This window comes from Anser brachyrhynchus (assembly GCF_964034855.1).
Source record: "Anser brachyrhynchus genome assembly, contig: SCAFFOLD_126, whole genome shotgun sequence".
Classification (NCBI taxonomy): Eukaryota; Metazoa; Chordata; class Aves; order Anseriformes; family Anatidae; genus Anser; species Anser brachyrhynchus.
Window position 1 is genome coordinate 238,842 of NW_027663679.1, and position 14,753 is coordinate 253,594.

A 14,753-nucleotide genomic window follows, 5' to 3' on the forward strand; every position below is an offset into this window, starting at 1 on the left:
TCCTGCTCCGTCAGGGGTATTGGACCCCTTTCAAGGTCCCTTCCAATCCCTAACATTCTGTGATTCTGTGATTTATCCAGAACAATTTAGTGTCATAAAGCCTATTAGAACATTACAGAAAGTAGTCTGAAATTAAGGACTCTCCTACTGGAATGCAACTTCAAATATTGTTCATTCAGATTTCCTTACCTTTGTAACATTGAAACTAAATATTCCTCTCGCATCATCATTTTCTTCAATTGTTATTTCAGCTATTTCTAACCCAAGCCTCTTCACACTTGGCTGACCTCCAGTGTGAGAATCGACCAGCTGCACATCAGTAATATTGATTATAAATCCTTCCTGTAACTCTGGAACATTGTCCTGCAAAAAAAATATTTTTAAATGTCACTTTTTTTTCTATAAAGCACTACAATAAAGATATAAAGTTATAAGGTTTATAAAGTTATAATACATGCAGAAAGATGATCACTTGTAGGTTGCTTACTCTTCGGAAACTCCCAGTACTTGGGATTATATAACCACTTGTTTGCTACATATCATGTGAAAGATAGAGGATATAATTCAGTCTTTGCTGAATTTTAGAAACTGAAGCTGGTAGTCAGATTCCGTATCTGTTAAAATGGTAGGAAATACTGCTGGCTGCTACTTCTTTCTCCTATCTGTAAGAAAGCTGGCCAGATTTCAGAGACTAAGACAGAACTTGAAAAGTAATACCTCCATTCTTAATTTATTTTAAAAATTTACATATTTTTAGTGAAAAATTAATACATCTCAAACTTCAGAACAAATATATTAAGAAGCATTTAAAGTAAAATATATCCTCCAAAAAAACTGCAACAAGTTGCAAAACCAGCAGGTACCTAAGATATTTACAGTTGTCTCCTCTTTCATTAATATATATTCGTTTGGAGATTACAGCAAAGCAAACTACTTGGTTCCTCCCCAGTAGCAAGTACACAAATTCTTTTGAAACAAATGACTACAATTCTTACTAATTTGCAACTATCTGATGATGCAAGAATCCTTCCTTATCCTTCCCTAGAATATTAAATCGTTCTTTTTAAATAGTAATAATATCTTTTTTAAAATACATCATAGGCTAAAGTTGTTGTTAGACTACTCACAGGCAAAATAGTGATCATGACAGAAGTTATTGTTGCATTCTCTGCCATAATGATTTTCTTCTTTTCTATTATATAATCCTCATTCTCTGTTGCTTGGTTGGAGAGGGGAAGCTCAACGTTAGGGCTGGCGCTCAGCTGAACTGCAATCTCTCCAACAAATCCTTGCTCACGAACAATTTGTAAAGTAACAGTATTCACTTCTCCTATTAAAAGGAAGGGGGAAAAATCAAGATATGATTGTTTTAACCCTTGCCCTGTTTGATTTCCAGCTTGCCTAATTGTACTGGATCTGATTACTAGAATCCACTTCAGCTCTGATTAGCAATACAACCATACTTGGATAACTCAATGACCCAGGCAAATGAACACATACAAGTGGTGTGAGTAAAGACACAGTATGTAAGTTGGGAAAGTATTTTAAGACAGAATCTAGAGGAATAATAATATACTAAGTATTTACAGTTTGAAATGCTTACTACACAAACTTTTATTTCAACATTACTATTTATATTCAATTTTCCTTCAAAACTCCCATCTCATTATTTTCTCTGGACTTTACATGCCTAGGAGATCACTATTAATTCTATCAAAAAAAAAAAAAAAAAAAGCACTGTAGCTAATCATACAGCTAGCTATAAATTTTAAAGAAAGCTGTTGTGCTTCCTTCTAATGCTGGAATAAAATGAGATGCACTTATATCACTAAGGCTCAGGTCCCTTTGGGACCTTTTTACGCTTTAGGAAAGAAGATTTATTTTATTTATTTATTTTTAAATGAATGACCAACACCACGTTTAGCTGAAAGTGCTGGGTTTATGACTGGGAAAATTGTAAGAGATAAAAATCATCAGACTTTGTTCTTCAAATCAGTTTCGTCAAAGTAATCACTTGTATTATTTAGATACTACTTCAGAGTTAGCACCTTTTCTGTATGTAATTAAACCTACAACATTTAAAGATGAGAAAAGAAGCTATGCAAAAAATAAAACCTAAGAACATGCCTTAAATCCTAACTTAAAGGATAAAAATTTATCAGGGGTGGGGGGACAGGGGTGGATAACCCCAAGGAACCAAGAATATCCCTTCACAATACCTTCAGGTGGAAAAATAAATAAATAAATGAATAAATAAAATAAAGCATCACTAATTGGCTGTAAAATAGAATTGGCAAGGAGGTTTTAGCTGTCCTTTTATTCTGATGGAAAATGTACTTTCCATAGATTTTTTTTTTTCTATGGACAGGATATTAAATTGCCAGCACATTTCAATTGGGCTTTTGAAGTATTAATAGCTTATCTTCCCTCTTCTCCCAGCCAGCTGCTGGAAAACCACCAGGCTGGAGAGAATGCCAGAGCAATCAGCTGCCTGCACCCCTGGCCCAGCAGGGAGGGCAGAAGCTGGAGCACCACTGCAATTCTCCTCCTGGCAAACTTCCTGGCAGATTCTTTAAAATTTCACTTGGTGCCTGGAAGAAAAGCTGACATCACCCAATCAAATGAGGAGCTGGCAAGCAGAAAAAGTCCAATTCAGTTTTCTTGAAATATAATTCACTCTTGTTCTGCTTCCCTTTTTCCCCTGTCCCACAGAACGAAATGTTTCCAATTTTTTACCCAACTCACGAGCAAAGTGTTTTTATGTATATTATTTTAAACAGATTATTAACCTAATCAAATGAGCAAACTTGGCTAAGTGGAAGGATTTTATGAGCTAGTGAAATACAACACAAGATGACAAGATTTTAATAAGTTAGCCCCTACAAAATGGCTAGATAATGTTCATATGGGAATTTGACATAGAAATACATAATGAAATGACAGAGTTGTGTATTTTTAAGGTATTTCTACTACAAAAATGTATAGAAAAATGCTACTCTTCAAGACAATCACATAAACCAATGCTGTAACTTCAGTGACAGAAACCTTAAAAATCACACATTTTTTCCTTAAAATCAAGTAACAGAATTACCTTCTGGCTCTGTGACTTTAACAAAAAGAGAGTCTGTATGCCAGCCAATCACACCATATGGAGAATCGCTAGGTAAAATGGTAAGTACTGCTCTTGCCCTTTTGGGATCAATGATAGCTCCTTTTGTGGCATCCTGAACGCCCACAGTGGTAACGTGACTGAGGGTGATATCCACAGTTTCTGAAAGCTCTGCAACACTGTCTGCGAGAATTGTCAAGGTGATCGTGGACAGGGCCTGACCTTCTGAAAATGTAATCTGAGGTTGTAGAGGGAGAAAAAAAAAAAAGACAAACTTCTCAGTGCTGTCATACCAACCAGTTTATTCTGTATAATTCTATCAACAAAAACAAAATATTAAGAAAGCATACAAAAAGAAATACGAGATCCAGAAGAGACAAGCAACATAAAGAGTCACTTTGAGACAAAAGCTCCGTGGTTAAATAGTTTGAAACAAAGATCAGAAAGCAAAAAATGAATTCTCAATCAGAATCGTAACAATCAAAGAGACCAAGCACCCATCTGACCATAAGTTTGGTGTAATCAAGCTAACTACAACTATCTTCACTACAAACAGGTATTCAACTCTAGACATCTTTCTTACAGCTGCACTCCAAGTTTAGGAAAAACAGCTCAGTCATTTGAAAATAATTATATATCCTCATTATTACAGAACTGTAAAATGGTTGAGGTTGGAAAGGACATCTGGAGATCAACTAGTCCAACCTTCCCTGCTGAGAACAGGTTCACCTAGAGCAGGTTGCTCAGGGCCATGTCTAGACTGCCTTTGAGTATCTCCAAAGATGGAGACTTGGAAAGGACTCATGAGGATTATCAAATCCAACTCCTCACACCACAGTTCTTATGTTTAAATGGCATCTCCTGTATCATGCCCATCGCAGGCACAGGACACAACTGAGATGTATCTCTCCATCTTCTTTACTCCCCTCCCAGGTGGGATATACTGTGATAAGATGCTCCCTGGGCCTCTCCCCATATGTCAGATACTCGAATCCCTTAATCACATTGAGGACCGTTCCTTGGACTCTCTCCAATACGTCCATGCTTTCCTTGTACTGGAGAACCCAGGGCAGTACACAGCACCACAGATGGGTCTTACCAGTGCTGAACAGACGGGGCGGGATTACCTCCTTTGATCTGCTGGCCATGCTCTGCTCAAAGCAGACCAGTATGCTTTCTTTGCTGCAATCACACATTGCTGTCTCATATTTAACTTGTCTTTCATTATATGCCTTTCAAATTATTCAACAATACTTATATTCACTGAGGTTTCTTGCATAATTAAGTTTAACACTTTCTCAAACATTACAAAAATAGGAAGAATCATTAAACTGCTGACAATTCAGCATTATTTCTCTACAACGTGCTGCATCTGTCTGGGATGGAGTCAACTTTCCTCGCAGCAGCCCATACAAGTGCTGGGCTTTGCGTTTGTGGCCAGAAGAAGTCTGTCTCTCCAGCTAATCACCCCAAAGCCCCACAGGCTGGGGGAGGACAGGAGGTTGGGTGTATTGGGTTTATATGCCCAGGTTTTGGTAGCAGGGGGCTGCAGGGGTGGCCTCTGTGAGCAGAGCCCAGCAGCTGCCCCATGTCAGAGGAGCCAGCTCCAGCTGCTCCAAAAGGGACCCACTGATGGCCAGAGCTGGGCCGTGAGCGATGCTGGTTGGGCTCTGGGAGAGCAGATTGAAGAAAGGGGAAAAAAAAACCAAACTGCTGTGCTGCAGGAGCTGGGAGAAGAGATGTGACAGGAACTTTACTTATTAAGCTACTGTTATCTCAACCCACAAACTTTTCCATCTTTTTTCTACGTCTGTCCTGCTGAGAAGGCAGGAGTAAGAGAGCAACGAAGTGGAGGTCTGGCAGCTAGCCAAGGTCAACCCACAACATATAAATATATCAAAAGTATGATGAATGCATAATATGTATCAACATCACTGCTAATTTTAAAAATGCTTAGTCAGCAGTGCTGTTAAACTTTTTTTTCCCCTCATATAAAATGACTGATGAATGTTTTGTCCATCTTATATTCTTTTTATTTTTCAATTCAAAGGGCCAGTCACTTGGTTAGGTCTCTCTCAAAAACAAAGATGTATTTACAAACACTTATGCTACTCCTGAACTTTCCATTCAATGACATTACGCCTGTACTTTCAGTTCTGTCTCTTCCTACCTGCAAAGGTCTAGAGGAAAATCATGCAGCATCCTCTTTAGCTTCAATTTAATCTAGAATGTTCAAGCACTATTTAAATTATTATTACTATTATTATTTTGCATTCTTGTCTTCCCCTGTGTTGATTTTTCTCTAAATCTTTTTACTGTACTTCAGATGCCACAATTCAATATTTCCAGATGCAAAGTTTATTTCTACAATCTTTTAGCCCTTTCTTCCCACAGCTGTGGCTTGTGCTACTCCTCTATAACCTCAGGGCTCACAGGGCTTTGTGTCTTTACAGAAGGCCACTAGGTGGAGTCACTTGACTTAAAGAACGCGGCATCTGTCGACCACAAAGCGTTATCAGGAGCTTAAGCTAATCGAAAACACTGGATTTTAATACAGTTAGAAATCTAAACTGTCTCAGAAATAAGCAAAACTGGGACTTGTGATATTCCCCTAGGTCACTGAAACTCTCGAGTGTATTGTTATCATCAGGAAGAAAATCAAATAATTCCTCGATTCACATCTATGCAAATGATTTTACACTGTAGCTGGATCTCACAGCAGGAAGAATGGAAGATAGGAACAGGATACTACAGATACACATTTCTACTGCCCAGACAGAATTGCAGTATCTGGTTCTAGAAGAGCAGGAGTGATACTGTGGTATTATGTGCCAGCCAAAAGCAAGAACTGTCAACATCACAGACAAGGACTGGGAAGCATAAATTAACAGACCAGGACAATCTAATGTGTGCTATCGTTGTTTAGGATCTGCACCTATCGTCAGAGGCAATATAGTCAGTGATCCTCTAGTACCAGTGATGTTATTACATACCATTCCAGAAGCTGGGAATACATCACTTGTGCTCCCATTGGCTATCCACTCTACTGTAACTCTTCCATATGTTCCTATTAAGCGTTCAACATTTAAAGTGATTAAGCTGTCCTGTTCCATTTCTTCAACTTGCTTAAATAAAGAATTCTGGAAAACATAAAGTAGCAGAACCGTAAGATTATTTTCTTTTAAATAAAAGTTTATTTATGGATCTTGGTATCCAAAGTATGCCGGCAATATCAGGCATCAATGAACTGGTCTACCGTTAAGTAGCCAAGTACATGTTCATTGATTAAATGAAGATGACCTAATGAGGTACTCAATACTCCCAGCTTTCATGTATGTTAGAACTTAAAATGTCAAGCCTCTTTAACCTAAAGAAAAAAAAATACAAGTCCTAATCTATTTTTTGAGTATAGTATTTTAAGTCCAAACTGTATGAAGCAGGCAACAAATAACTGGAACTTCAAAAGAGATGTATATTTACTGCTGTTATTTTTCTGTTATTCATCCACCTTACACTAGTCCAGATGCAAGTTTCATTTCAGTGATGACTCTTCTGTTTCATACCTTCAGTATGCATTTACCGTATCACTCTCTGGATGTCTTCTACAGTGTTTGCTGATTTAAGAATTAACCACTTCAGATGCAAGCTTCAGTCTGTCATTTTCTCAAAATAAATCAGTTTGTTCTGGCAGATTGGCTCACCTCATGACATAACCCAATTAGCATATTTTTTGGAGGAAAAAGATCTTCTGGTTTGTTTACTGACTTCCCTTGATTAACAAACTAGTAGCATCTATACTATGCTACAAAATATGACATCAGAAAACTGAATTTTTAGTTTGTTGCAAAACCAAGTCAGTAAACTAACATGTTATTCTAAATATAAGGGGATTATAAAAATCTTATAATAGGGACAGACTGTGGAACTTATTTTTTATCATTCTGTGTTCTTTATAATCACATAGCAATGCTAAATAGATATTAAAAAGTTTCTGACACGTTACTAGAAGACTTTAGAAAAACAATCCTATCACATTCTCCATTTTATTGTTTGTTTCCCATTATTCAGAAATTATATAAACATATATTAATGATTTACCTTATAATTTTTACCTGAGCAAATGCAATGACTCCATAGGCATTGTCATTGGAAGGAATAATAATGTTAACAAAACCATGAGCACCAATCTCTGCACCTCCCTTAGGGTTTTTCAGCCACACTGTGAAACATTCTTCCTCCTCTGGGATAGTATCATCAAGGATATTGACAGCTATCACAAATTCCATGTCCCCAGGCTCAAATATCAATTCACCTGAACTAGCATAAAAACACAAATATCAAATAATTATAAATTTAGGATAGCTCTTTGATGATCTTTGAGCATTTTTTCTGGTGCAATTATTGCTTATTTTACTCATGCAGTAATTTGGGTTATAAGAATATTTTCTTTACCAAAATAATGATAGATCATAAATTAACTGGAATTAATTATGAAAGCAATTTCATTTATCCTAAATACAAGATTGTTAAAAATGAAGTCATGACTGCAAGTCCTCTCTTACCTCATATTTTAAAAATCGATTGTAGGCTGTTCCACTGCAGCTTATCTTAAACTGTGAACAAAATCTCTTTAGCACTGTCCTGGTTTCAGCTAGGACAGAGTTAATTTTCCTCCTAATAGCTGGTAGGGTGCTATGTTTTGGATTAGGATGAGAAGAGCGCTGATAACATGCTGATGTTTTAATTGTTGCAGAGCAGTGCTTACACCAAGCCAAGGACTTTTCGGCTTCTCGCTCTGTCCTGCCAGCGAGCAGGCTGGGGGTGCAGGAGGAGCTGGGAGGGGACAGACCCAGGACAGCTGACCCAAACTGGCCAAAGGGGTATTCCATACCATCTGGCGTCATGCTAAACAATATATAGGGGTGGCTGGCCGGGGTGGGGGGCCGGCTGCTCAGGGATAGGCTGGGCATCGGTCAGCGGGTGGTGAGCAACTGCATTGTGCATCACTTGTTTCGTATACATTATTATTAGTAATACTGTTATCACTATTATTATTATTATTGTTATTATTATTTTCCTGTCTTAATAAACTGTCTTTATCTCAACTCACCGGCTTCACTTTCCCGTTTCTCTCCCCCATCCCAGAGAGGGAGGGGGGAGGGTGAGCGAACGGCTGTGTGGTGTTTAGCTGCCGGCCAGGTTAAACCACAACAAGCACTAATGAAATAGGCCACCATACAAAGAAACATAACAGTCTCCGCTATCACAAGTGAGTATCACAGAAAAAGAAACGCAAGGTGACTCAGACAAGTTATATAAACAAAAAAGCCTACCTAGGTATAAAATCTGACTGGTTGGAAATAGTGGTCAGTTCATAGATCTGTGAGCTGGAGTTAACGGACAAAGCAATCAAGCTCTTGCTGATGTTCAGAGACCTTGCAGTAACTGAAGTGATATGATCTGCATATGGGGCTTCCAGCATTATAGAGAACTGGTTCGCTTCAGAGTTCCAAGCATACAGTGTTGTTATATCCTTACCAGCTAGGAGGACATGGACTACATGGAGCAAAGAGGAAGAGAATATTTTTTTAGTCATATATTTAAAAGTTACTGTCTTAATGCCAGAAGTGCTCTTTGCAGAACACTGATTACACTGACTTTTAAGGTCTGATAAATACATATGAAAAAATAAAGACATGCATTTCTGAAATTCCAGCATTATATACTAGGATTTGAAAAAAAATTTTCATTTAAGTCTTACCTAAACCTGAAGGAGGCATGAAGACATGGATATTTCTTACATCATGGACTGGAAGAGATTGGAAGTGTCTAAAAGTAGACTGCCCTGTCTCCCAGACAAAAATTTCAGAAGAATTTCCAGAGTCTACCAAGGAACAAAATGACAAAACTCACATTATTTTGCTGCCTTTTAGTTAAATCACACACTGGTGGCCATTCAAAAGCCAGAGTCTGGCAGCTTTAATTATGAAGTGACACTGATTGTATTATTTTCCTTATTATTTGGTGCATAACTTCGATGCAAGAACATTAAGACTGACATTAGACAACATCTAATTGCAAAGAAACCTGTGGACTGCAACAAAAACTTTTTAGTAGCCATAGAGACAAAATGACATATAAAATGTCAACCTTGTAATAAAATACATGTGTACTTTGCTGACTAGTGATCTGTGTGTGGCACAAAGCTCAGAAAAGCTTAGAAAGAGTGTGATAAGCAGGTAGATTAAATAGAGTTATTATTTCCCATTGTTACTGGGAAAGCATTTCATTTGTTTTGTAAGTATTTGAGAACAAGCACAAGGCTTTTATTTTCTGAGAGAAAAAGTAGAGATTACTTTCATAAAATACCTACTAGGGTTAGATGCTTACTGAGTACTGTCACCCCCCCAGTGATTCCAATAGCTTTCTAAACTCCTTTACCACAAAGGCCTTTGCTATCAAACAAGCCATTGTATACTCAGCAAACTCATTCTTTGTTTTCTGCTAAATACCTTTTGCAATAATTACAAAGACATCAGATCCAGAAATCCAGGACTCCATATGTTTTATTTCCTTTGCTGGTACTTGATGAAGCTTCCTAAACTCGTTGTTCAACCACTGATACAAGAGAATGTTTTGGCTGGTATTTGACAAAGAAACTAACAGGTACGTAAAGCCTCCTCTAGGAAACAGGGCTATGTCCACAACTCCATAAAGTGGAAGCTGATGATGCAGCACAAATATGTCTTTATTCCACTGGAAAACCTGTGGAAATACAAAAATCTTTTCTTTATATATTCATAATTAGCACCGAGAGAACTAAAACTAAATGACATGCCAAAAAAAATGGGAAGATTTATGGTGAACTGAATTCCTGTATTCTTATGTGGACTGTACTTTAAAGTAGAAGCCCACTGGTAAGTAATTGGTAATTAACCCTACTGCAAGAAGGTGTGCCTGCTCTTCAGAGGAACAGGTTTATGTTCAGAAGCTACTTCTTTGTTTACATGCTACATTTCAAAACTGAAATAACAGTAGCAATAAAAACAAACCAGATGTAAATTATACACTCAGGTAGAGAGTATTTATACATCCAAACAAGTCTGGAATTTTAACTGTTATAAATTTCCAATAGAAACAAAAATAATATGTCAGAAATACATGCTTATAGATTTACTTCCTTTCATTATCCTTTCAGAAATAAGCAAACTACCCACATTAAAGCCAGAGAAGACTGAAGAATATTCAAACCTGGATGGAACTGGAACTGTTTGTGTGACTCACAATAATCAAATAGTCTTCTTCCTCCACTGCAAAATGTTTCACACGTCTGGTATCCAGAACAGAAAGAGTCTGTATCTGCGAGGGAAATATGAGGGTGACTATGTTTATCTACATATGTATATAAACAAATACATTTTATATTACATTGTATATAGTGAGAAAAAGTATGCGTAGAATGTTAAGAATTCCAAAATTATGTATAAAACTATACATAAAATAGCTTTTAAAACTTTATATTTTATATATATATATATATATAAGCAACTAATTTACAGAATTAACATAACTTATCATACATTTTCCAGAAAATGTTCTATGACTTGATTGCTTGAGAATTTCTTCCCCCACTTCCAAGCAGAGCTACAGGCTGGGAGATGAGTGGTTGGAAAGCTGCCTGGCAGAGAAGGACCTGGGAGTATTGGTGGATAGTCGGCTGAATATGAGCCAGCAGTGTGCCCAGGTGGCCAAGAAGGCCAACAGCATCCTGGCCTGTATAAGAAGCAGCGTGGCCAGCAGGTCTAAGGAGGTGATTGTCCCCCTGTACTCGGCTCTGGTGAGGCCACACCTCGAGTACTGTGTTCAGCTTTGGGCCCCTCACTATAAGAAGGACATGGAGGTGCTCGAGCGAGTCCAGAGAAGGGCGACCAAGCTGGTGAGGGGTCTGGAGAACAAGTGTTATGAGGAGCGGCTGAGGGAGCTGGGCTTGTTCAGCCTGGAGAAGAGGAGGCTCAGGGGCGACCTCATCGCACTCTACAGGTACCTTAAAGGAGGCTGTAGAGAGGTGGTGGTTGGTCTGTTCTCCCACGTGCCTGGTGACAGGACGAGGGGGAATGGGCTAAAGTTGCGCCAGGGGAGGTTTAGGTTGGATGTTAGGAAGTACTTCTTTACCGAAAGGGTTGTTAGGCATTGGAATGGGCTGCCCAGGGAAGTGGTTGAGTCACCATCCCTGGAGGTCTTTAAGAGACGTTTAGATGTTCAGCTTAGTGATACGGTTTAGTGAAGGACTTGTTAATGTTAGGTCAGAGGTTGGACTAGGTGATTTTGGAGGTCTCTTCCTACCTAGACAATTCTGTGATTCTGTGATTCCCAGGTAATCCTCCCTGCACCCTCAAATGTAAATATATAAAAAATACAAACAATGTAAACAACTAACTATGACAAACTTACATCACTGAAGTTATGTAGTATTTTAGGACACAAAACTAACTCTTGTCACACAGAGTGCTTTTTTCTAAAACATGGCCAGACTGGAGGACCTCCCTTGGTCCTTGCCAACCCATACTATTTTAAGATTTTAAAATTAAAATCGATTTACCCACAACAATCTGTGTCCAGCCATGAATGCATACACACTGTTGTTAGAAGCTCCCTGTGTGGCTCCTCCATGAGTAACCACAAGGTAGGAAGAGGCTCCAATTTGGAAAGACACACAACTTGTAGGATTCCACATACTGAAATTCTGTGAAAAGAATAAAAAAAAGTAAGATTGTGACTTAAATTCCTTATTAACTAGCATGTCTGGTGTTCAAAAACAAACATTTACCTCAACAGGAACAAATACTCCTTTCCACTGGTAGACAGTAGAAAACAAAGCTGGAGGCATACGCAACAGAACACCGTACAGGATTTCTCTTGAGGTAAAGAAACACCAACCAGATGCTGATTCTTCCACAAAACTTTGCAAGACAGATAGGACACTGATACCACCCCCTGCAATATAGTAAAAAATAAAATAAAATAAAATAAAATAAAATAAAATAAAAACACTATTTACTATTATATTACTCTTGAGATCTTTTCTAACCCCATTCCCATTATTTACCTCCCAAAGCCAGACCTAGTATGAGAAATGATGAAGTTGTGTCTTAGTATTTGTTATAAGTGTATATAAATACATAGAAATGTTACAATGCTAAGGATATAATGAGAGTTAAGCAGTAAATGTATTTTTCATTCATTACAACTGCACATGGAAGACATATAGGCAATTTGAGTCTGACTCATAATAATTGATCTTGGAATTTAGCTAACAAGAGAATTAGCTAGATAGCAAGTAGTAAAGAAAAAAAAAAAAAAGACAAATTACAAAATGTTCATGTTTTGTTCCCCATTTACAACATGTTCATGTTTTTATTCCAAGACGGTCCCTAAGCACCGTCTTGTCAGAACTAAACTCCAGGAGCTAGACTCTTGCATGTCACATGTCATTTATACTGTGTTAGAAAGATCCTGAGTTACAAGTAGTACGGAACAAATTTTATTACACACACACAAATAAATAAATAAATAAATGGCTAGTGACAATAATGTTCATATTAGCAGCAAAGACAGAAATAGAGATTACTGAAACTGGCAGAAGTGGCTGATGACAAGGTGATTCTTAAGCAGCTAAAGTATTTTATCTACTAAATCTTACATAGGAAAATATTAACTGAATTGTGTCTGAATACTTGAATTTACATTCCCAAGCTACATCTCCTGTATGCTTGGCTACTCTCTTACTATCTCCACTTCTACAAAAGCAGTGGACATTCTCTGTAAAGTGAACGTACTGATGCCAAATGCAGTATCTGATGATGTCTCCCACTCAACGCTCACAGAAACGTTAAGCCCATTACTCCGTGAAACTTTCAAATAAGCTGTAGTGTTGGCTTCTTCAATTATGATGAAATTTGTCCTAAATGTGAGAATAATAAAAATAAGGAAAAAATAATTATTTTATAGTATATTCATTGCTGTAATAAAAATAAGATTTTTACTGTACAATTCCAGATGCAGAATATACAACAGAAATAAAAAGAAAATATCAATAACAGGTTTCAGTATCTGATGGACTGGTAGCTACATTAATTAGGGTTTCCCAATGATCCTTACCACAATGATGCAAAATCATAGGCAATTCAACAAAATCTTTAACCAGACTGAAATTTAAGTGTATTAAATTCACGTAATAAATGTTTAGATAATATTATTATTAAATATTAATATAAATTATTAACTCTAAATATCAACGTATTAATAAAATAGCATACATACATTTTTTATTTAAATAATAAATTTATTTAATCTGTATGGTTTCAGCTGAATGGTTTTTAAAAACGGCATTCCATGTGTCACTTACTTCTGAAAAACAGCCTTCAGTGAACGTATATTTTTTACAAGTTTAAAAATGAAAGTAAATTACAAAACGTATGACTTCCTGGACACTGATATGAGGTTTGGAACTTTTAACATGGAATACTATCAGTGGGATATGCAGGCACTAGTGAAGTATTAGTTTATAAAGAAAAATAACAATAAATAAATTGAAATTTTGGATTATGAATAGTCCTTTTTATGCATTTTTCTACTCTTTTGTTTAGCAGGAATAGTATTTCACAATACCTTTCAAAGTTACAGATTTACAAATTGGGTTGCTAAATTTCTTTAATGCGATCCATCAAAAACAAAATTGTAGAGAAATATTATCTCTTTGGAGTATGAGCAACTATCTCCTTTTTACTGATCAGTGTAAAGTACCTATTTCCAACTGTATAGATGCTGAAAAGCCCTAGTGGAGCCTGGTTTTGTAATATTGTAATCATAGTTTCCACTCTCGTGCCTAGTCTGGCTCCTCCAGTTGGATTGAACAGGGTGACAATGAAGTGCTCATCCATTTCTGGTTCTTCATCTAGTACCGCAGAAATATGCAGCGTCTGATAACAAAACAAGCATACAATGTTATTGAGACATGATAACAGATGATGACACAGCTCTATCAGAATGTGCTACCTTTTTTTTAAATTTATTTCACTATAAGGCTTTGGATAGCATAGCAGGAGAAGAGCAGCTCATGAAGCTGGAGAGGACAGAATTGAGGCAAGCTCAGACTGAGTTCAGACTGAGGTTCTAAAGCCATCCTACTAGTGGCCTCCATTGGTGCAACACTAAGATGAGCATATTCACTTTTTGTTGTTGTTCTCTTTTCTTTCTTTTCTCATCCTATGATCCTCTGAAGTTTTTGATCCTAATTTCATACTTTTGTTCTCTATTTATTCCATACATTTCTGGGTAGTTTATACTCACAACACAGCTATAAGTGTAATCAGTTAAGTTGGCTTTAATTTATTTTAGTTGGCAACTAAGCTATCTTCAGGGAAACAGGGTAATCTCACTACTGGTGCTGTCAGGAAAGAAAAGGAAAAGGAAAAAAAGAAAAAAAAAGCAAGAATAGTGAGAGATTTGAAATACTCTTTCCTCTCGATGCTTCTTTCCCTCTCCTACACCACTGTGGATGAAGATCAGGTCTTCTCAAGGCAATCTCAAACTAGCAAAGAGCAATCTAGAGAAAGCTAAGTGCTTCACTTTCATTTGGGGCTCA

General features: G+C 37.2%; 1 protein-coding gene across 1 annotated transcript in view; it reads right to left on the reverse strand.

Moving 5' to 3' along the window:
* LOC308187047 (adhesion G-protein coupled receptor V1-like) overlaps positions 1-14,753 on the reverse strand; it is a gene marked incomplete at its 3' end in the record, with an annotated part of 144,508 nt that overhangs the window by 18,506 nt on the left and 111,249 nt on the right. The window contains exons 71-83 of the mRNA XM_080609204.1: positions 13,913-14,088; positions 12,946-13,070; positions 11,937-12,103; positions 11,709-11,852; positions 10,361-10,468; positions 9,622-9,874; positions 8,871-8,993; positions 8,443-8,665; positions 7,222-7,426; positions 6,103-6,249; positions 3,092-3,347; positions 1,128-1,330; positions 190-363 (exon numbers count right to left, since the gene is read on the reverse strand). Coding sequence (XP_080465330.1) covers positions 190-363; positions 1,128-1,330; positions 3,092-3,347; positions 6,103-6,249; positions 7,222-7,426; positions 8,443-8,665; positions 8,871-8,993; positions 9,622-9,874; positions 10,361-10,468; positions 11,709-11,852; positions 11,937-12,103; positions 12,946-13,070; positions 13,913-14,088 — 2,304 coding nt within the window. The remainder of the gene's footprint in view (positions 1-189; positions 364-1,127; positions 1,331-3,091; positions 3,348-6,102; positions 6,250-7,221; positions 7,427-8,442; positions 8,666-8,870; positions 8,994-9,621; positions 9,875-10,360; positions 10,469-11,708; positions 11,853-11,936; positions 12,104-12,945; positions 13,071-13,912; positions 14,089-14,753) is intronic.